The 24499-nt window shown below is 42.0% G+C and overlaps 1 protein-coding gene across 1 annotated transcript in view; it reads left to right on the forward strand.

The window, feature by feature from the left end:
- The first annotated feature begins 310 nt into the window (after window positions 1-310).
- ttll10 (tubulin tyrosine ligase-like family, member 10) overlaps window positions 311-24499 on the forward strand; it is a 35028-nt gene continuing 10839 nt past the window's right edge. The window contains exons 1-9 of the mRNA XM_069918196.1: window positions 311-436; window positions 5332-5497; window positions 7306-7424; window positions 8774-8894; window positions 10973-11058; window positions 11989-12160; window positions 14661-14832; window positions 20452-20592; window positions 22206-22322. Of these exons, the coding sequence (XP_069774297.1) occupies window positions 319-436; window positions 5332-5497; window positions 7306-7424; window positions 8774-8894; window positions 10973-11058; window positions 11989-12160; window positions 14661-14832; window positions 20452-20592; window positions 22206-22322 (1212 nt within the window). The 5' untranslated portion in view covers window positions 311-318. The remainder of the gene's footprint in view (window positions 437-5331; window positions 5498-7305; window positions 7425-8773; window positions 8895-10972; window positions 11059-11988; window positions 12161-14660; window positions 14833-20451; window positions 20593-22205; window positions 22323-24499) is intronic.

The raw sequence follows: 24499 nt of genomic DNA on the forward strand, positions 1-24499 counted from the left end.
TAGTGTTGCTGTGGTTCTCGGGTATTTCTCTCAATGCTTGATCACTTTCTGGGACCATGAAATGATGTGATCAGAACATTCTACCGAAAGGGACATTGATACATCACCTTGCAATAGACCCATTGATTTCTATTGAATGAGGTCCCCACTTCCACAGATGCATTCACACAAGGAACATATATCCAAAAATTTGAGTCATACACAAGATTTAGTTAAGACTTTTAACACTGTTGTGTATTAAAATATGCCATTTTAAGCAAGGTCTTTGTGACCAAAGGCAGGCATCACAGAGCATCACAGGACGGTGCATAACACAAAATGGTTTCAGAGAAAGGTATCACACACCTTTCCAATTTAATAGAGTTTAGAGCTCACTTCCTCAGCAATACAACTGGTCAAGAGAGAGCTGTGGACAAAGTGTCCAGGAATTCCTCAAGTTAGTCTCTAACCTTTATTTCACTGAGTTACTGAATGCTATCAAATATCCCTGAGCTACTGAATGTACAGTGGGCCACTGGTCAGAAAATACCATTTAGCAGTTGGTGATCAGATCAAGAGTTTGGGAATATTACCCTGCATACATTGCTTGAACAAAATCAATGCTGAACAAAATCAATGCTGAACAACTCGACATGGTGAATACGCCAACTTAATATTCTCACAATCTCTGGACCAAGGATCATTTCTCATGTAAATTCCTCTTCGAATTGGGGGTTAGTTTTAACAGGATCTGATCTTGTACCTCTCCCAATAATCTCTCAATGTCTTCAGTGGACAGAAAACTGTGGCTGCTCCCAGTCCGATGTACTGGGTAGGTAAGATGATGGCAACTTTTCCTGAGTTACATGATGCGCTGCATTTCAGGCAATGTGTGCAAGGGACTGGATTTTATTTTATTTTGCAAAGATATTGATATCTCAGTTAAGATTTACCAATTATTACCCAGTCCTAATTGTTCTTGAGAAGTCAAAGTACTACTGTGAGATTTGGATCCAGTGAAAGAGAAGATGTGTTATTGGAAAGGATGATATTCTCATGAGCTGGCTACCTTTGTTCTTCTGGGTGGTGATAGTTATGGGTCTGGCAGTAGCTCTCAGACAAGATTTGGGAAGTAATTGCAGTGCATTTTATAGCTGGTGCACACTGCAGTCGTTCTGCATTAGTTGAGGAGGGAGTGATTGGGGTTCCATTCATGTGAACGGTTTTGTCTGGATAGAGTTGAGTTGAATTTGTCAGGCAAAAGGGTTCCAGTGAATGTGCTGGCCATTAAACCAGCAGTAAAGAAAAATGGAGAGACATGACAAGAGCATCAAAAACTGATGCGATGGATCAGAATTTGTGACTTGCCCTCAACCCCAGCATCTGCAGTCGTTCCTGTTTAACTCAAACACCTATGCCTGAGGCCTTGCAAGCAGTGAACTAGTTTTGTAAATGTGTAACTGGGGAATTTTGCCCTTCAAACACTCTCTTAAACCCCTCACATGTGGATGGTTTACTGATCTTCTAATGAACTCTCCGATCTTGATATTTGCTGCTGTCAGATGAACTTGCACAGATAACCCACAAAAGTGAATGCTCCGAGGACATCCTCTCATAAATATTCAGTGACCATGGGGCAAGCCACTTTGGTCATTGAATTTGAATTCAGATTTATTGTCAGAGTTCATTCTTTACATTATACAACACTGATGCTGTGCTAGATCAAAAGGATTGAGAAATTAAACTTGGAACACTAACACCTTGCAATTTTCTCATAGAATTACACTTATTTAAACTGTAACCTAATGATTATACTATATTTGCCTCGTGTAGCCCAGGCGCCTTGTAGGATTTTTAATTGTGCCATATTCTTCCATCCTATCTTCTACAGATGTTTATTCACCAGTGATGGTGCCACAGGTTGTTCTACTCAACAGCCCTTTTATGTTCTCCTTTTTCACCTGGTAACAGTGAGCATCAGCAGCCTGTGTGACCTGAGACAGCATCACATCTTACCCACTCCACTCTTGCATGGAATCAACGTGATGGCTGCCTCTGTGGAAGCTTTACTTCATTGCAGCTCGAAGCAGGAAATAATTTCTCTTTGGGTTTCTAGTATTGGATTTCCATATCCACTGAAAGCATTGCCCTTCTGAAGGTCTGGGATTTGCCTTTGAGCTATGAGACAGCTTTGGGGAGATTATGGACAATAGGATTGCTCTAATTTGTAAATAGTAGTTTGTATTCTCATCTATTGTGTTCAACGTTGTAAAAACCCTTTGCCCTGTTAACATGTTGCCTCACAAAGCTTCCTCTATCTGTCACCATGGCATCATCAATCCCATGAATCAAGGAACTCACCACCCAGTGAAAGAGGTCTGGGCTTACAGCCAAGGGGCAGGATAGATGCCTAGAGATAAAAATGTTCCTCAGTGATTGGTGCTGGGATATTTGTTCTCTCTGCAGATCATGGGTGCCACAGTTAGCGTAGTAGTTAGAGCACCAAGGACTACGGTTCGAATCTAGCACTGTCTGTAAGGAGTTGGTACAATGTCCAAGTCTGCATGGATTTCCTCCAGTTGCTGCAATTTCCTCCTACCCTCCAAAACCGTATGAGTTTGTAGATTAATTGGGGTATATGGGTGGCACGGGCTCGTGGACCAGAGGACCTGTTACTGTTCTGTATGTCTAAATTTATGAATTTTTAAAAATTATATAATGTAGAAAATACTCCAAAGCAACAAACAACAATCAGGATCTAAGCAAGTGATAATTATAAATGTATTTTATTTTTAGTTCAAAGGAGCAACTAATTAAAATTTACTTTATCGCTTGATTACGACTCCCAGCCAGCTTGCTGCTCCATGGATCCCATGGTCTCTCGATCTGTATGGAAGTTGTATCCGAGAATGGAGGGCTGCAGTTTTATGGAGAGACTGGGTTTATCCTCACTGAATGTAGGAGGCTGAGGAATGACCCGAAAGAAGTTTATAAAATGATGAGGAGCACTGAGGAGATAGAACATTACAGTCTTTCCTCAGAATAGGGAATCTAGAACTAGAGATCATAAGTTTAAGTTGAGAGGGAAGTCATTTAAATAAAAGCTGGGGGATGTTTAAGAAAGTGGAGAACATCTGGAATGAGCTCACAGAAATGGTGGAGACAGGTACAGTTAGCACAATGCTGTTACAGCACCAGTGTCCGTGGTTTGAATCCTGCGCTGTCTGTAAGGAGTTTGTACATTCTCCACGTGTCTGCATGGGTTTCCTCCGGGTGCATCAGTTTCCTCCCACCATTCAAAATGTACCAGGGGATGTAGGTTGATTGGGTGTAATTGGGCAACATGGGCTCGTTGGCTGACAGGGCCTGTTACCGTGCTGATTTCTAAATTAAATCCCACAGCTAAATTCACCAGACTTCATCTTACTCTTTTTCCTATAAAGACTCCATTCTTATCTCCCAATTTGTCTGTCTCTGTCATACAAAGCGCCTCTCAAATACCATCTTTAATAACCTGGCAGACAGGTGGCAGACTGCAAACCTGAAAGTGAAAATTAAAACAACTGACATAGAAGCAGAGGCCCCTGGAAACGCATTGGGGTGACCAGTGGGTTTAAAAAGAGTTAATGTTTCACGTCTGGAACCCTTCATCAAGATATGAACTGAGAGAAAAGAGGAAATATTTATTTGTGGGGATAGACAAATATTTGAAAGATAAAGGGACTGAGGGTTGGGGGAATTACCACAGAGTTGAGAGCAGCATAGATCACCCATGATTATGTTAAATGATGGTTAGACTATAAGGGCCTGGTGGCTTTAAGTTCCTTATTTTCTTCCATTTGAATTCTCTTCCCTAATTCTAACAACAATTCTCATATCAGGATCATTAACCGTCTGCCTTGCCACAGATGCTGCTTGACTTGCTGAGGTGCTTCCAGAGATTTCTGTTCTTATTTCAGAATTCCAATGTGTGTAGTTTTTTTTAACTATTTCTCACCATTTTGAAATCAAAAGCTTCATTTCTGACTTAAGGAAGAATGCCTCACTGAGGAAAGGAAGAGACAGTGAAAAGAGCAACAATGAAATGAGACTGCAGAGTGCTGATGACATTTGAAAGGCTGTTTGTGAGTCAGTGTGTAAATGACATGTGCCAATTCCTGCTTCAATTTCACGTGTTCCTATGTTCTCATGGTGAAGGGTGGGAAAGGAGAAACAGTAAAAGTTCAAGGCCAAGACTTTCCTGTACAGGGGGGCCATGGATGTTGTAGGACATGGAAGGTTGTAATGGTGGGTGAGGCCTGCGAAGAGAGAAAATTAGGAAGGTAAAGAGGGGTCACAAGAAATCACTGGTAGACAGGATTATGGTAATGAGGCTGTTACTGAGGTATATTAAGGTTGAAAAAAATAGGGTTTACAAGGAACAACATGGAACTAGAAGGTACAGGTGAGGTCCTAAATGAATACTTAACATCAGAATTCACAAAGGTTACAGACTTCATTGTTGAAGGATTCAGTGAAAGGAAAGGTGCCGGTCTCTTTTTTTTTTAAAAAGAAAGACATACTCATTGCCTTAACGGGCAAATCATCAGGAGCAGATGGGATTTATCATGGGGTGTTAAGAGAGGCTGGGGAAGAGATTATTGGGGCTCTGGCTGAGATACACAGGAAGATAGCAGATGCTTTCAGGTGAAGCAACAAGGAAAAGCTTGGTAATGATAGATAGAGCTGTTAATGTAACATCTGTGACAGAGAAGTCACTGGCAAAGGATTCTGAGGAAGAGGGTTAACAATCATTTGGAAAGGTAAGGACTAATCTGATTCGGCCAATGGCTTTGTCAAGGGCATATTCTGTCTAACTAATTCAATTGAAGGAGTAACTAAAGAGGGCAGATAGTAAATATTATTCATGTGGATTTTGAAAAGGTCCAAAATGGGAGACCAGTTGAAAAGGGCCCAATTACTACATTTAAAGGTCATTTGAAATGATGTGGAAGGAAATGAATGTCAAGTTCGTTTGTTTATCGTCTGATTGTACATACAACAATGAAACAGCGTTCTCCAGTCTTCAGTGCAAACGCACCTACAGACATAGCATGCATACAGACAAATGATACATGTGTACAATAAGTATATACAAATGTTAAAGTAATTAAATATTATTGCTAAATCAATAGTAGTTATGAAGGGTTTTGGAGTTATAGGCAAGTGGGATTAGTGTAGATGGACAAAAGGTCAGCATGAATGTGATGGGCCAAAGGGCTGTTTCTGTGCTGTGCATCTCTGTGACTACGATTGTGTTTGTATTCCAATTTGCTCATAACCCCTGTCCTGACTTGTCCATTCTTCATCCAGGAACTGATGGTGCACAAACTAAATCTGAAAATGCAAAGCCTCATCACGGAACGAATCTTCAGAAAGCAGGAGGTAACGTGAGCCTCAGGGCCCACAAGTCCAGAAGGGAAGTCAACAAAGACTGCCAGCCAGTCTTCCATGTTTCAGGAACAAATGGATCTGACCTGTAGGTATAAAGGGAGTTTTCAATGGAAGTTACCAGTTATTGCTAGAGATCCAGTTCCATTTATTTAATTTTTTCGATATTTAAATTGAATTTACAACACAGTAATAATTCCAGCCATTGAAACCTGTGCTGCCCACAATTACATCCAATTATTCTACAACCCTGTATATTTTGGTGGCGGGAGGGGAGCAGGACACCCGGGGAAGCCCACACAGGTCATGGGGAAAACGTACAAACTCCTTACAGACCGTGGCGGATTTGAACCTGGGCTGCTGGTGCTATAATAGTGTCATGCTAACATTATGTTAATCATATAGCCCTTTGATCTGTGAAAGGGATACATTCTTAGAAAGTATTGCATGAAGAAACATTCCGCAAAATGAAATTGGTTGAAATAAAACATGGAAATTCTGTAAAAATATAATTCTCCTCATGGAGACAACGTTGCTATTTGTCAGTGAAAAGTAGCTTCATTCTCCAAAATGGTACCCAAAAAAATCATAAAAGTGATGTTTGTAACTCAAGGAATGCCTGAACAATATCATGAGTTATACCTGGAAGATTAGAAGCTCTTGCATTTCTAGAAATTAAAAGCAAGAGAAAAACCATAGTTGGCGTAGCAGTTAGCACAATGCCTTTACAGGACCAGCGATTAGGACCAGAAAGGGTTTCGAATCCCATGCTGTCTACAAGGAGTTTGTACATTCTCCCCGCGTCTGTGTGGGTTTTCCCGGGGTCTCAGGTTTCCTCCCACCCTTCAAAACCTACCAGGGGTGTAGGCATGGACTCATGGGCCGAGATGGCGTGTTACTGCGCTGTATATCTAAATAAATAAATAATTGGGCATTATGTGACTGCCAAATTCTACACCCCAAGGCCAGGCATTGCCTGCAGGGGAGCAAGTCCTGGACAATTAGCCAATACAAATGTCTTCCCTACAAGATAAATTGCCAAAAGCAATTGAGGATAGTGGTATACTTGGTTTTTGGTGCTAATCATAGTGAAGAGATCTTTGAAGTACAGGATATCACTTGGGGATCAGGTTGAAAGTTCAGAAACTGGAAAATTCTTGTGACCATCCATTGGATGGAGCTTTCAGGGTCAGCCCAAGAGTAAAGATCAAGGTGCAAAGAAAGGGGTTGGAGATTGAGCTCTCAGAGAGCTGGGACTATAATGGGGAGGGGGTTCCAAATGCGACACCCAGCAAGAAATAAATTCTTAGGGGCAACTGTCTGCAGTGGTTCAGAGTTCAGGACTTCTGGGGCACTAGTACCCTTCAGCATGACGGAGGCAGGTTGTACAATTGAAGTCCTGCCTCAGCACAAGTGGCTCATGCAATGACTCTCTCAACTCTCTTCAATGTATAAAAGCAGATCCTTTCCACCCTGCCTCATAAAATATAGAAGAGAGAACATTACTGTATAGGCCCTTCAGCCCTCTATGTTATGCTGGCCCATATATATCTACAAAAATAAACTAGACCCTCCCTACCTCAATCCTCTATTTTTCTTCCATCCATGTGTTTGTCCAAGAGTCTCTTAAATGCCCCAGACACCTACAACTCCATCTATATTTAAAAAAAACTTACCCTGACATCTCCCCTAAACTTTCCTCCCTTCGCTTTGTACAGATGACCTCTAGTGTTTGCTATTCCCACCCTGACAGAACTCTATAAGATGTCAACTTTATGGCATAGTTTGATCACATGCCTAGACCACTTTCAGTACAGTCCAATGAGGAGATGTATAATTTGGTTTGGTCAGCATCTACCCCTGCACATTGAGATGTTATTATTTATTTTTGTACAGAATTGTCAGCTTTTGTGAGAACCGGGGTTGGAAGCGAATAAGTGACAATAACAGATGTGACTACATATTAAAGTGGTGTGAAACGACTGTATCTGCCAACTTCCAATACTTCCAAGAAGGTAAAGGACTATGCAGGCAATTTAATCCAGGAGATGTAGCATGAGGGAGCCTAAGTTTTTTCCTCAGTTTTAGTTGGGTTGATTTGCTTCACTGCAGGAAAGATGCATTTCTCTCTAACTCCAGTAATATCAAAGAACACCGTTCTCTTTTCTTTCTCTTCCTTTCCTTCATCCAGGGATAGCTCGTGGACATAATATGTTTGGAAACTGTGGTGTGAAATGAAACGGTGATTTTTAAAAAATAAATGATGTAAAACACAAAAGTCTGCAGACACCGTGATTGAAGTACAAACACAACACTAGAGAAACTCAGCAGTCTGAAATGTTGGTTATGTATATTTATCTTTGCTATACAAAGTCCACTATTTAACCTACTGAATTTTTCCAGCATTGTGTTTTTACTTGATTTCTTTCTATTTACTGCCCTGTTTGAAGAGTGAATGCAAGACCAGCACCATCTGTCCTTGTTCTGCACATAGTTACCCCACTATCCTCTGGCCAAGTGTTAGCACAGGTTACTGATGGGTTCAGTTTATTGATTATCATCTGCTATCTCGTCACGTGGCTTCCCATAATAAGGCGTGAATCTTGGCAGACAATTTACCTCATTTCAGGCTGAAGAAAATTAGTCCTGTTTTGATGGTCCCTCATAACTCTGGAGTGGAGCTGTCTTTTGTTTGAAATTCACAGGAGGAACCTCCTATTTTGGAGTTCTGGACTTTGTATGCAATCAATTTAACAAAATAAAGGCAATTCATGGGTCACTTACTACCAAGAGATCCATGAATTATAATTCATGAGATCCAAATACACTGTAGATCAGAAAAACCAGTCCATGGAATAAAGGCTTGGTTGTGTAATGTAGTGCTTAGATTTTGTGAAGAGCATTCAGATCCCGATTCATAAATACAAAATCCATGATAGCAGCACAGGAATTTAAATTCTTGTCCTTTCAATCCTTAAAAAAGCAGGGATGGTTCACTAATGTCTCTCAGAAGAGAAACCCCACTCTTCCTACCCTGCCTAGTCAAGGTGACTCCAGATCCACAAATGTGATTGACTAATAATCACCTCCTCTCAGCAGGGGTAGTTAGAGATGGAGGAGCTTTTACACTCCAGGGAATAAAGTCTTAACTTGTTTAACCTTTCCCTGTAACTCAGTTCTTCAAGTTGTGGCAAAATTCTTGTAAATCTCTTCTGGACTCTCATCCTTCCTGTTGTGAGGTCACCAAAACTGCACTTTACAAAAGGGAGAGTGGCCAGAGGCTGCCATATTGGCAGTTTTATATCCTAAAATCCTTGATTTTATGATATTGTTTGATGATTATAATGTCCTGTGATTCTGGCAGGTAAGCAGCTGTTAAACCAAATTCCAAACAACAAGCTCCTGACTACCAAAGCTGGTCTTTGTTCTGTCCTGAAGAACTATCAGCAAGCAATGTCTAAATTTGGATCAATTCTGCACCCAAGGTAAGTGAACTCATCCTGCTTCTTTTCCAGAGTAACAGCAGTGAGAAGTTGGGCGCCCTTCAAGATTTGATAAGCTATATTTTTGCCCTTTACCTCCTAAACTCCAGAGAGAAAAGTCCAAGCCTATCCAGCCTTCCTTGTAATTCAAGCCCCTCAGTTTCGCCATCATTCTCATTCATCTTTTCCAGCTTCATGACTGTCTTCCTTTTGTTGGGTAACCAGAACGATGCAACATACTATTACGAGCTCCTGTTTCAGTAAAATGGGATAATCACTGAAAGGGATAGTCAGGAGGGACTGAATGGTACATTTAACATTTCACACAAACACCATCACAACGCAAGTCCCAGCCCAGCGATAATTCGATACATTGGAAGAACTGAGGCTTGTCATAGACTGTTCCAGAATTCCATACAATTGTAAAGACTGAGTTTGGAAAGGGAGAACCATTCCGACGTTAAAGAGAAAACAGTTTTTTGAAGCAGCTCTTGGCCAGCCATTTTTGTGGAATTCAGAGCAAAGCCAGCTCTGTGAATGACTGGGCCTTTTCAGTGGATTGACCTGTGCCAGGAGGGTCTTTTTGGGAAGCAAAGTGCTTCATTTTGATTGTGACTAGCAGTGAAGGTCACCTGGAGAGACCGGTCGGTGCCAGGGTCTTGGAAGCTTCATGGAGGCCATTCATTTCAATTCTTGCCTACAAAAGGACCAGGAGTGTTATGACCACAGCTCATGTGGATGGACAATTCTTAAAGGCAACGCAATGAGAATTCTTGAGTCTGTAGCAGCGACAGCTCCAATCTTCCCATCAGTTCATCATTAATTCTAGGCATCAAATTTCAAAGGCCTACACTTCAACACTGAATTTAAAAAGCACACACGCTGTTAGGTCTGCTTTGTTCATGAATGAGTGAGACAAACACCAGGCTGAGTCGAAATCAGGGTTCTTTGTTCTTTATTACCGGATTGTAACACTTGCGACTAACCATGTTAGTCGGAGAATGCATTCTGCCGTTATCAGCAAAATGGTGATTTTTTTATACCCTTGGATATGTGCTTAGAACATCATCATATCATTACTTGTCCAATGACTAAAACTGTTGCTATCCTTTCCCTGCTAGCTTCCTGCCTCTCAATCCATCAATGTCTCTCTTATCTTGTAAGTACAAGGATGCATTCACATCTTGTTACAGCCCTGCACATTCCCATCTCATGATGTTTTACCTTACAACGCACACACTCACACTCACTCACACACACACACACACTCACACACACACACTCACTCACACACACACACACACACACACTCACACACACTCACACACACTCACTCACACACACACACACACACACACACACACATTCACACACACTCACTTCCTCCAGCATCTGTATTTTTTCATACCTTCCTTGAGGCCTGATGGATGTGGGTCTAGACAGTTGTAATCACTGAGATGAAGGTTTCTTTATTTTTCCCAGTCTCAAAGGTGGAAATGATAGCTTGTTCAATGACTGGGATAAGGCAACCTCTCTTCCTTCAAGATGACTGACTCTCTCCTCAGTGGTGGCAGAGAAATCATCTTTCTCTGAGTGGATGGATCAGTAAATGCAAATTCACCATTCATCGGGCAGTAATATTTTTGATACTTTTCTACAGAATGAAGCAGGAAGAGATATCACAAACTTGGCAGACCAGGCAGCTAAGTGATTAGTGTGGTCACTGTCTCAAACACCTGCCCCATGGACTCGCACAACTCAGCAAACCTGGACCACTTGCCCAGCCAATTCTCCACACTCTGGTCAATCTCTACGTCTTGGATAAAGAGTCCTTTGATCCCGTTCCCTCCACATGTGGTGATGAGATCACTGTACCAAACCACAACCCTGTCCTGGGTGAGAACATTACCCCTCCAAGAACCTCCAATTGTTGTGTGAGCTCCTTTCTGCTGTGTCCTTTATCACCAAATGAAGTTCTAGCACTCACTGTTTGAACCTTTCATTATAGTGAAGACCTCATTTGAAGTTTCCAGTACTTGCACCTTGACACATACACATACACAAATTCATTTTACTTCTAGGATCTTGAAGACGGAAGACTTTTATCCTGAAACATTTCGCATGGACGTGAGAAGTGAACGTCTGGCTTTCTTTGAAATTATGGGAGGTATTCTTTCTTCCTTGTCTTTGGAATATTGCCTTCTTAGATCAGGGCATTGAATACAAGAATTAGAATGTTTTGCTGCAACTTTATAACTCTGTTTATGTGACAATTGGAGTATTTTCGTGCAGTTCTGGTTGCCGTACTGTAGGAAGGATGGACTCGTACTAGTGAGGTTCCACCAGGGTGTGTCTGGCTTGGAGGATTTTAGTTATGGAAGGGATTGGATGGTCTGAGCTTGTTTTTCATGGAGCAAAGCAAAGTGAGAGGACGACCTGATAGAGGTACAGAAAATTTTGAGAGCATCAATCGAGGAGATGGGAGCAGTATCAAAAGCAAGAGGACAATATTCAAGATGCGAGGTTGCCGTTTAAAAGGGGATGAGACGGAAAGTTTTTACATGGAGAGCAGTTGATATATGGAACTTGCTGCTAGAGGAGCTGGTCGAATCAGATACAATCTCTCTGAGTGTTTATCAGGAAAGTCTGCATTTGCTGCATTTTATGTTTTACCACCTTCTCACCATGAATTTAGGTTTAGACCACCAGAAAATTTCCCACTTGAGTGGAACAGTCATGTGACTGGCCCTTCAGACCAACATGGTGCTGACTAATTTGATGATCTGGGCTAGTCCTGCTGGTCTACGTTTAGTTCGTATCCTTCTGAGCCCTTCCTATCCATAAATCTGCCTGAACGTCTTTTGACCACTGTATTTGTTCCCCTGGCAGCTTGTTCCACACACAGACAAGGCTCTGAGTGAGAACTGTGCTCCTCAAGGCCATCTTTAATTTTCCCCTCTCACCTTTAACCTCTGCCCTTTGGTTCAGTTATCAGTTAAAAGAACAAATCGGGAACCAATGCAATGGGATACTTTATATTTTTGAGGAAGTATTATATTCTCTTATTGAAGGTATTTAAGCTTGTTCTGTTACACAGATGGATCTATTTGGATTTCAAAACCTGCTGGGTCAAACTTGGGTCGTGGAATCTTCCTGCTGAAATGTCAGGAGGACCTGCTGGACTTCCGTAAACGGGTGGAAAGTGTGGAACAGAACTTTCACTGCAAGAGGAGTTACAATAGTTTACCCTTCAACAGAATAGTGCAAAGGTAGTTGGAACAATCGAACTATTTTGCAAACTGTAGCTGGGAGGCTGAAGTTAATGCAATGGTAACCAGGAATAACATGTAATTGGCGTTTTCTAGTACTGTGAGCTCAGTGCAACCACTGTACCTTGGTGTGTGACTCACATCTAAGTCAAGAGGCTCCACCTTCTTGAGTCTGGGCTGTGCCTCCAGTAAACACCAGCTTTATTTCTCACATTGATTAAAAAAAACGTGACAAGATCTTAAAGAGCAGCAGATTATTCTCCATTTCTCGATCAATATTCAGCTGACGTCACTAAAATAGAGTGCCCAGTGGTGGGGAGCAGGTGACCCTAATCATCCAGTTACCTTGTTTGGGGGTGGGGGTGGGGCCAGGGGTTCTCGGCGCTGATGTTTACCTACATCGCTGCTGGCTCTTTTCCCTGTTTACTGAAAGCTGCATCCTCAAATTGCTGGCTGTTCTGCCTCTGGACACCTGAGGAATTTCAGCCTATGGCGCCACATCAGTGGAATGTTGCTCCCACTCCCCAGCAGATGCTCCTTTCCCCTGAGGGTCATGGTTCTTGCTTGCTGATTTTTGGGCCATGTGATCCAGACACCCCCTCTCCCACCCACCAAGTGTCAGAAGCTGGGTGCCTCTGTGCTGCTCCACCATTCATTAAAATCATGGCCTTTACCTCCACTTCCAGCTATCAATCATCTTGAATCTATGCCCCTAAGTAACTGATTTCCCTTCCAAGAGAATTCCGGTTCTTCCAGTCTCGTGACTTCATGGTTCAGATGCCTTAAGTTCCAACCCACCCGCTCAATTTCTGCTCATCTCCATAATTCTCTGTCCCAGGAGACTCCTAATCCTATCCCTAACCTCTCTCTGACACGCTCTATATTGGATCTCAACCCTCGCTGTAGTCGAGGGACCCAAGGTATCCACAGCAGGAGCTATCTTTTATGCAGTTCCTGTATCTTCTGCATGGTCTTGTCTTCCCACTTGGGTCCAAAAAAGAGGCAAGTATCCCATAAGGCAGCTTATCTATCTCCCCAATAACCAATCTGCTCTTATTTATTTCATTTACTCCAGTGAATAACACGAAAAATAGGAACAGGTAGAGGATATTTAACCCTTTAAAGCTTCCTACCATTCAATACAAGCAGGGCTAATCATTCAAATTCAGTCCCCTCTTCCACTGTTCCTTCTGTATCCCTTTAGACATTTCAACTGTATGCTGCTTCTTGAATTTACTCAATGACTCGATCTCCACTCTCTTCAGTGATGGACAATTTCAAAGGGTCACCACTGGTTAGGCTGAATTTTCTTTCCTCATATCAGAGGCTACAATCCTTAATTCTGGATTTCCCCACTCTCAGAACATCCTTCCTGAGTCTAGTCTTTTATGTTTCAAGGAGAATTTCCCTCATTCTTCTAACCTCCAACAAATACAAGTCCAAGCAAGCTAATCTCTGCTCATAGTATCCCAGGAATCAGTGCTCCGTTCTAAGGGTATCCTTCTCAGATAAGGACATTGGTTTGGCAGCCTAGTATCACAGGTAGAAGAGCCACTAATGTCCTAGGTTCAATCCATGGGGTGTTTGCACATTCTCCTTGTGTTTCTTCCCATAACTTGTAGTTTAGCAGGATAATTGGCCTCTGTAAGTTGACCCTAGTGTGTGGATAAGTTGTAAAATGTGGGGAGAATAGATAGGATTTGTGCAGGTAGGCAATATAGTCAGCGTGGGTGGATTGTGTGCTCTACACTCCATGACTCTGTATCATGTTAACGTGTAGTATCTCACTGCACAGCAAACACAACTGAAGGGACGTAAGCTGCTGGGTTCATTGCTTCAGATTCAGGAGAAACAGGCAAAAACAAAGGCAATTAACCTTGTCACAAAGTGACACTATTCGCAGGGGGAATGGGCAAAGTTACAGGACCAGATAGTTTGGGTCTGCATCCCTTGGAGTTTCAAAGAATGAGGTGTGACCTCACTCAGACATTTAAGGGGGCTGAACTAGTGGGAATCTTGAACAAGGGACCTAATTACAGATTAAAGCGCTGATCCTTTACAAACCAAGTGTAGAAATTCCTATTCCAAGGGCTGTGAATCTCTGGAATTTCACCCCGAAGGGCTGGATCATGAGATATAGTGTATTTAAAGTGGAGTTAAATAAAAGATGCTGAAATTAAGGTTTATGAAGAACGAGCACACATCTGGGGTGCAATGATGGCTACAATTCCTGGACAGCGGGAGTGTAGGTGAAGAGGATGGAGGAAGGAAGTACGTTCTAAAACATCTATGCCTCTCCTGTGTTCTTGTGTTATTGAGGCTCTGAACCATGTTCCTGTGGAGAAGAGGTATAGGATGTGTTTTTCAGCAGAGGGGAGCTCTCTGCTTGAAACAGCTGAGAAAGGCCTGACATGTGAGTACTGTCTATGCAAGTGTCAATGGAAGCCCAGGCAATGAAGGTCACTCCTGCACTAAAATAATTTTGCATTTAACCAAATAGATATGTGCACAAACCTCTCCTCCTGGAAGGGCGAAAGTTTGACGTTCGTGCCTACTTCCTGATTGCATGTACCTCCCCTAACATGGTCTTTTTTTGCCACGGATATGTGAAATTGTCATGTGATAAATACGATCCATTCTCTGATGATCTGACGTGCCACCTGACCAATCAAGTGAGTTGAACAAATGGAAAATAACATATAGCATTTCCCTTTGGAAATCTAAAATGTATAAATCAAAAGTATGTAAATAATGTATTGCTGACAAGACACAGAAAATATTAGGTTTACTATCATCTAACTGTACATAAACAACTCAACAATACAGTGCGGGTCCAGACTATGGTACACACAATACACAGTCCATAAAAATCACATAAACAATCAAAATAAAAATGTTCAGCTTGTGGGAAGAAGCCATTTCCCAGCCTGGTGGTCTGATTTTGATGCTTCTGTACCAGCTTCCTGGTGGTAGTGGTTTAAAGATATTAAGGGGACTAATAAAGAAAAGTCAGATTTATGAAAAAAAAAATCATGGTTAACAAATCCACTGGAGTTCTTTAACCACAAAATGGGCGAAATAGATAATGGAGAATGTGGTATATTTGGACATTCAAATAATCTCCCACTATAGAACATACTGCACAGATGCAAGCCCATATGCCTTCGGGTTTGTGCCGATCTCTTATTCTGCCAGATTCCACTGATCTGCACTATAACTATTATCCTTCCAAATGCCTCCTATCCATGTCCCCCTGTCCAAACTTTTCTTAAATGTCAAAAGAGAACCCACATTCACCAATTCAGCCAGCAGCTTGTGCCACACTCCCACCAATCTTTGTGTGAAGAAGTTCCCAGAAATGTTCCCTTAATCAATGTCCTCCAGTTTTTATCTCGCCTAACCTTAGTGGAAAAAGCTTGCTTGCGTTTAGTTTATCTGTGCCCATCATAATTTTGTATACCTCGAACAAATCTCCTCTCATTCTTCACTCCAGGATAGAAAATACAAACCTTCCTCAGTTCCTGATGTCCCGGCCACATCCTTAAACTCTCCTCTGCACTCTTTCAGTCTTATTAATACCCTTGCTGTATTTTGGTGACCAAAACTGCATACATTACTCCAAATATGGCCTTAACTGTGTCTTCTATAACTTCACCATAATATCCTAACTCTTATACAAATACTTTGATTTATGAAAGCCAAGATGCCAAAAGCTCTCTTTGCAACCCTGTCCACCTGTGACACCACTTTCTGTATTCTCAGATCCCTCTGTTCCACCGCGCTCGTCGGTGCCCATCTATGTCCTACCTCAATTTGTCCTTCCAAATGCAACACCTCACGTGTGTCTGCATTAAATTCCACCTGCCATTTTGCAACCCATTTTTCCAGCTGGTTCAGATCCCATTGCAGTCTTTGAAAATCTTCCTCACTGTCCGCAACACCTCGAAACCTTTGTTTCATCTGCGAAGTTACCACATTATCATCCAGATCATTGATTTAAATGGCAAACGATAATGTTCCCAGCACTGATCCCTGAGGCAAGGCAATCATCCACCACCACTCTCTGGTTTCTCCAGTATATCCAATTTCTAATCCAATGTTAATACCTCACTATGAACATGAAGCTACTGTACCTTCCTGACTAACCTCCCAGGTCTTACTAAAATCCATGTAGATAACATCCTTGGCTTTTCCTTCATGAACATTCCTGGTAACTTCCTTGAAAAACTCCATAAGATTGGTTAAACACGGCCTTCTACGCACAAAGCCATGTTGACTATCCATGATCAGTCCCCGAATATCCAAATACCTCTATATATGATGTCTTAGAACACCTACTACTGAAGTCAGACTCACTCTCCTATAATTTCCCAGATTATTTTAGAGCCTTTTTCAAACAACGTAAAAACATGAGCTACCCTCTCATCCTCCAGTACCACACCTATGACTAAGAACATATTAAATATATCTGCCAGGGCCTCTGCAATTTGTACACTAACCTTACTCAAGGTCTGAGGGAATACCTTATCAGGCCCTTGGGATTTATAATCACTTATGCACTTTAAGATAGAAAGAATCACCTCTTTAATCTGTACAGGTTCCATGATCTCACTGCTTATTTGGCTCACATTCATAGATTCTGTTCAGTTTCCCAAGAAAATCTATTTTGGCTTCATCCATAACTGACCACTGACCTTCAAGAGAACCAATTTTGATCCTTTCTTTCCTTTTGATCCTAATGTATCTATAGAAACCCTTAGAATTTTCCCTCACTTTGTCTGCCAAAGTTACCTCGTGTCCTCTGATTTTTTTAAAAAATACTCATTGTACCTCATTTGCTTCTTGCTGCACAGGAGATAAGTCTGCAAAATGAACGCTCATATGATTTGGACTAATATGTTCTCATTGAGAATTGGTTGACAGGAAGGAGAGAGAGGTAATAAATGGGGTAAGAAGGCAGGAAACTGACTGTTCACCATATGTTGCAATGACCTGGATTAGAGAAGCAAAGGTAATATTTCTAAATGTGCAGTATACACAAAACTGGATGGGATTGTGAACCATAAGAAGGACACAGAGGGGCTCCAAGGCAAAATTGACATTGAGTGTAAGATATTTGCCAGATACAGTACAAGTTGGAAAATTTTCCATAGAAAAAGACAGGGAGGCAGAAAATAATTTAAATGTGAAAATACAAAGCGACTTCAGTATCCATGTATCCAGTCACTGAAATCCAAAATACAGGTGAAGTAAGCAATCAAGATGGCGAATGGTATGTTTTAAACAGTAGTTTTCAAACTGTTTCTTTCTGCCCACATACCACCTTAAGCAATCCATTACTATTCATAGAGCACCTATGGCATAGGGAATACTTAAAGTGGTGTGTGAGTGGAAAGAAAAAGGTTGAGAACCACTGTCTTAGACCATTTGCAGTGAGTTCCATCCAGCTCTCCAGACCTTTGAGGACAACTACACTGTTGCTAATATCTCAGTGAGAACAAACTTCAAAATTGCTGGTAGTTAATGAACGATACAATGCATCGCTAGTTGACTTTAAGAGCCTTTAAAAGCATTCTGGTGTTAGATTCTAGTGTAATACACTATGGTGGATTCAATGAAGCAAGAAACACTAAAGTGAGAATGACATAATAATCACATTTCAATAATTAATTCCTTCTGTGGCCTCTTTCTTGTTTTGTATGCATACCAATCCTCTGAGCCTCCGATGTATTCCCACCAGTCCACTGGAAAGGGCATTTCATTGAATCTATCCAAATAATCCCATTCTGACTCTTGGACTGTCTAAATCTTATGAGCTTTAATTTTTCAGACTTATCTCTTGTAGCAAAAAGCAAATGAGGTACTAGATGAGTATATATATTTTTTTTAAATCATGAGGACTAAAAGAAGACACAACTGCTTGGTGTTCAGAAGGATGAGTGGGGGGAAGGGGGCATTTTGAATGCTGAAAGACCTGGACAGAGTAGATGTGGCCAAGTTGTTTCCCATGATAGGGGAGTCTTGGACAAGATGGCACAACTTCAGGATTTCAGGGTGCCTATTTAAAAAGGAGATGCAAAGGGATTTCTTTAGCTAGAGAGCGGTGGAATTTGTTGCCACGGGTAGCTGTATAGGTCAGGTTGATGGGTATATTTAAGGCAGGGATTGATACATATCTAAATAGTCAGGGTTTCAAAGGTTATGGGGAGAAGTCCGGGAGTGGGACTGAATGGGAGAATGGATCAGCTCACAACAGAATGGTGGAGAAGACTCGACAGGCCAAATTACTTACTCCTATATCTTATGGTCTTTTCCCAATTAAAATTCCCTTTAAGTCAAAAGGCCAGAGGCACATTGAATCATTCCAGGTGTAGGAATAATGGAAATAAAAACAAAAATCAATGCAAAAAGACTGCAGGTTTGCACCACCTGTTTTACACGGTGGCACAAATCAAAGTACTCTTCCCATGAAGCAATTGCTGAGTTTGTTGATTCTCTGTTGTTTGTTCATGTACCTCTCTGGGGCACAGACATTGCACAGATGAGAAGGGGCTGCCAGCTGAATATGAGGCAGGTGTTCATTAGCACTGTGTAAATTACCCAGCAACCCCAGAGAGGGGCTAAAAATACCCACGTCAGCACTTGTCAACAACTGACCCGGCCCCTTGCATCCCACGCGGCATAATCCTCCGTGTTCTCTTTGAAGGTGATTAGGTAACTTTTCATGGTTAGTGATTTTAATTTTTTTATTTAAAAAATTGTAACGAAGCTGCCACTGAACAAACAATCCTTTGAAATAGAGGGTCTGGTCAGGACTGACCAGACTTGTCCCAGATCTTGTGAATGCCCAACATCACTGATGTTTCCAATGACCAGTCTAACAAATGTGGTCTTGAGAAATCGAGGTGATGGGGAACAGGGATAGGTGGAGCTGAGTCCCTGGCCAGATCAGACATAATTACGTTGAAAGCCAGAGCAGGCTCAAAGAGTATATTCCTGCGCTGTTGGGTGCCTGGATGAAGTAAGAATCCACTCAGACAAACTGAAAAAAAACCCAAAGTTTTTGTAAAAGCTAAATGTGATGCCTCAATTTTCCTGACACAGATTGGCTCCAAAAACATGCGATGGAAATATGTTGTGCATGAAGTCAATGAACACGAGCGTGGCTTCCCATTCATAGAACAATACAGGACAGGGACAGTTTTATATAGCTGCAACTTGACTTCCTTACTGTTTTACTCAATGCTCCCTCCCCCCTAGTAAAGCCAAGTGTATCATTCACCTTCTTTACCACCCTAACCACTTTTATGGCTGCTTTCTATGATCTAGGGACCTCTGCACATCACCAGGACTAAAGGAAGCAAATCTAATCATGAGGCCTTCAAGAAGAATGGTAAAATGTGCAAAGGTGTTTTGCAGGTGCATTATCAATCATCATACCTTGACTTAGAGTTGTACAACATTTTATGAAAGAAAGACAGAAATATGGTCAAAGATGTCATGGAACATTCACTCAAACCTCTTGGAGCAAAGAAGGATGAGAGATTAATTAATAGAGGTTTGCAAGATTATAGATAAGGAGGAGAGCCAGCATCTTTTTCCCAGGGTGGGAGTAGCAAATACCAAATGACATCTGTACAAGGTGAGGGCAGGGAAGTTCAGGGAGACATCAGGAATGTTTTTTATACAGAAAGTTGTGGGTGTCTGGAATGTGTTGCTAGGAGAGGTGGTGGAGGCTGCAACAATAGAGGCATTTAAGAGACTCAGACAGACACGTGGATAGAAGGTTACGAGGTAGGGAGGGTTTAGATTTTTTTTGGTAGGTGTATATTGGCCAGCACAACATCGAGGGCCAAAGGGCCTGTACTGAGCTGTAATGTTCTATGTCCTATTATAATAATTGGATGGATCTGAGATTCTTCAATGCTTTGGATCACTACCCCAGCATTCAGTCCCCAGGCTCAAACAGTCAAAGGCAGAGAGGGCAGTCATGCTAATGAGAGAGGGACTTCTCCCACCCCTGCTCCTGACCCAGAAGGAGCAGCAGGGCTGTGGCCTTGTAATCTAGCCAGATCCAATCTGCTCCTTTCTGCCAGATCTCTGTCCCAAATCTCTGCTCAATGACTTCTATCACACTGCCTCATACCCCACTCCCACATCCATGGGCTGACGATGTTGAATTTTTCATTTGTTGAATTGCTTGCCTTGTGTTTTTCCATCTGCCTTTCCCTTTCCCTCATCGACTGCATGTGATGTTCACTAACTATAGCTTTGAAATTTCTTGCCCACAGTCCATCCAAAAAAAACATCCCAACTACAGTGACATGAAGGAAGACACTGTCTGGTCGATGGAAGACCTTAACAAGTATATTAATGAGAAGTACATGGAAGCAACATGTCTCCCGAAAGACTGGGTCTTCACTGTTTTTGCAGTAAGTGTTTCCTTTCTGATGTTTTTGCTCAGATGCTGCTCGAGAATCCATGATTCACTGACTCCATGCTTTTTCTTAAAAGCTGTCAAATAGAACCATTGATGAAACTAGAACAATTTGTTCCATTTATTTAAAAAAAAATCAAGGCACCATATCTGGAGCATGAATGGTCTCAAACCTGATGTGAATCGGCACCTCCCAGCATCTGAGTTGTGGAACAGTGGAATACTGCACTGGTGATGGATGTTGGACCATGCATTTTGGGCAATATAATGTGTAATCTCATGTTCCAAGTTGGGATTGCTTCATGCAGTTCTGTTATGCTGTTGTGGTTTTGTGCAGAGGTCCTGGGCAGCTCATTAATGTAAGTTTTCCACCAGAGCTCTTAGAGCTGAGTGAGGTGAGCCTTTGGACACTGAAATATCCCTAGTTTTCTCCATCTGAGTAGAGGTGAGCTGTTTTATTATACCTGATGTGCTCAACCCACATGGAATTATTATAATAGAGGCTCGGCAACTAGGAAACACAAGGGTCAAGCTCTTTGTCCCAGGGTGGGAAAAGCCAATCCTAGAGGACATCTGTTCAAGGAACTTGGAGGAAAGTTTAGGGAAGACATTAGAGGTAGGTTCTTACACAGAGTTGTGGGTGTCTAGAATGTACTGCCGGGGGTGGTGGTGGAGGCTGGTACCATAGGGGTAATTTTAAAGGTTCTTAGACAGGCACATGGATGTAAGAAAAATGGAAGTTTACGGATGTTGGGGAGGGAAGGTCAGCTAGATCATAGAGTAGGTTTATATAGGTTGGCACAATGTCCTGGGCCCAAGGGCCTATGTTCCCTGACTTTGGAATCTGAGAAATGTAGATCAGGGATTTCTACCAACAGACATGCATTTCTGTGGCCCCTTTCTTAATTTTCACCATGTACCAAGACACTTTATAGGTAATAATGTATTTTTGAAGAAGTTATTATCAGCATGAAGGAAACAGCTCAACTAATTTGTATCTATCAAGCTCCTACAAACAAGGACTTTAAAAAAGCCATATGATTTGCTTTGAGAATATATTGCCCAAAACTTCAAGGAAATGCCCTTGCTTTTCAGAAACTTCTGCAGAGTTTGGTATGGTACCACAGTAATTGCTCGGATCTTTTCCAATCACTATGAGAAGCAGAGCGCCTATATTTAATGCTTCATGCCAAGGACACCACCTCAGCACTGAGGCACTCTTTCAGTGCTGCACGAGCAATGTTAGTCTCTTGAGCTAGGTTCCAGATCTGTAATTAAATCTACACCCTCTGCCTCACCGACAGCTTCTATTGTAACCTTCAAGAGGGAATGAGGTAAATATCTGCTGAAGAAAAAATGACAAGGCTAGATAGAATGAGCAGGATGTGGAATTAGTCAATTGTTCTAATAAAAACTTGGCTTAGACACGATGGGTTGAACAGTCTGGTGTACCATTACCATTCTATAATTCTGGAATTGAAAATATGGGATGGAGCTTGAAAGTGTAGTGGCAAGCAGAGAATGTTTTTGCATGTGAGGAAATGAAACTCGTAGCTGAATGGGAAAGAACGATGAAATGTCATTGAAAGTTTCCCCCTTCCCTTGCAGAAGAGAATGCAGCAAATCATGAAGCAATGTTTCTCTGCTGTCAAGGGCAAATTGGAATGTAAACTGGGCTATTTCAACCTATTGGGCTGCGACTTTATCATTGATAACAACTTCAAGGTAATCCCCCTTTACATTCAACTCTGTTATAACCTGTGGTTCATTCCAAAAGTTAAGGCATCTGGATGATTACAGGATACAGGAGTATCAGAGCCAGCACCACCAGGCTGAGGAACAGCTTCTTTCCACGGGTAGTGAGAATGCTGAATGATAGGGAACTGCTCACACTGACCATCTGAGACCCTCATCTTTACAAAACAATATTTGTTTATTTATTTCTTTATTTGCCCTGAATATGTATTGCTTGTCTGTATGTGTGTCATGTTTGGTTGTTTTGCACAGAGGACCGGTGAACGGTGTATTTGTGCAATCAGGTGACAATAAACTTGACGGTCCAAAAACACCTCTACCTGTTCCCAATGTTTTCTTTGCCACAGTTTTCTCAGCCCCACTGCTTGGCCTACTCCCCACAGCCTTTGATGCCCTGGCTAATCAAGAACATATCAATCTCTGCCTTAAATACACCCAATGACCTGGCCTCCACAACCGCCTGTGGCAACAAATTCCTCTAGCAAAAGAAATTCCTCCACATCTCCTAAGTGGATACCCTTCAATCCTGAATGTGCCCTCTTGTTCTGGACTCTCCCACCATGGGAAACAACCTTCTTGCATCTACTCTGTCCATGCCATTCAACATTCCAAATGTTTCACTGAGATTCCCCCCTCATTCCAATAAAATCAGGCCAAGAGCTGTCAAACACTCCTCAAATAAAAACCCTTTCATTCCCATTTGCAACATTACCTTACACACTTGAACTCAATCCCCTGACTGATGAAAGCCAGTATACCATTAGCCTTTTCTACACCTACTCTGTCCATGTCTTTCAATATTCCAAATGTTTCCATAAGATTCCCATTCCTTCTCCTAAATTCCAACAAGAATAGGCCAAAAGCCATCAAACTTTCCTCAAACGAAAACCCTTTCATTCCAGGAATCATCCTTGTGAACTTCTGAACCCTCTTTAATGTCAGAATTGAGGAGCCGAAAGCTGCTCACAACACTCTGTGAGGTCTCACCAGGGCCTTATAAAACCTCAACATCACATCCCTGCCTCTATATTCTAGTCCTCTTGAAATTGACGCCAGCATTGCATTTGCCTTCTTCACTACCAACTCAACCTGCAAGTTTCCCTTCAGAATATCCTGCAAGAGGACTCCCAGGTCGTTTTCAATTTTCTACCCACTTAGAAAATAGTCTTTGCCCATTTATTTTTTCTACCAAAATGTGTGACCGTCCACTTTCCAACATTGTTTTTCATTTGCCACCTTTCTGTCTGTTCTCCTCACCTGTCTCCTGTTTCCTCCGTACTACCTGCTCCTCCAGCATAGTGCAGAAGATAAGGTTTTGTCTTCTCACTCAACTGACAATAAACCTTCCATCCACTATTTGAGTGGGAGCAGAGATGGACATGCCTGCCACTGGAGCTCAGAATAGTCAGCCCAGAACTTTATGCATTGAGGAATATTGGTTATGTTTGGAGTGAAATGTCGTAGTGTGATTTGATCAAAATTCAATGACATTTGCACAATTTCTGGCCCACGTGCATTTCTAGGCCCATATAGGGCTTCCCCAGAAATCAGGTTGCGTTGATTGGAGGTAAAAGCACCCAGAAATGCTGGAGGAATTCAGCTGATTTCCCAGCATCTGAAGGAGATAAAGATGTATTACAGATGTTTCGGGCCTGAGTACTTCTTCAAGATATAAGGCAAAAGCAGGTCAGGGACTCACCCTGCTTGAGAACTCAGCCCTGGCCTGGATTGGCTGGTTTCCATTGATATAAATTCATAATTTACATTACTTTGCATGTAAACTCGAATTCTTGCCATGTAATGTGTGGGCACTGGTGCCCTCTAGTGGAGGTGGTAACACCAAGACAACAGTAAAGTGAACAAGAAAATCGGCAGTTACTGGGGTTGAGTGCAGTACCCAAATGTGCTGGAAAAACTGAGCAGGTCACACAGCATCCAGAGGAAGTACAAGCCTAGGCCCTTCAACAGGTACAAGCAAAAACAGACGTTCCTGAATAAAATGGTGATGGGAAGAGGGAAGAGGAGAGGATGGAGGAAGGGGCAGGCTGAGGAGCACAGGCTCAGGCACAGGAGCATAGGTATGAGGTGGATACAGAGAAAAAAGCTGAGTAGTGATGGGGAGAGGGTAGGTATCTGATAGGAGTGGA

This window comes from Narcine bancroftii, chromosome 2 (assembly GCF_036971445.1).
Source record: "Narcine bancroftii isolate sNarBan1 chromosome 2, sNarBan1.hap1, whole genome shotgun sequence".
Taxonomy (NCBI): Eukaryota; Metazoa; Chordata; class Chondrichthyes; order Torpediniformes; family Narcinidae; genus Narcine; species Narcine bancroftii.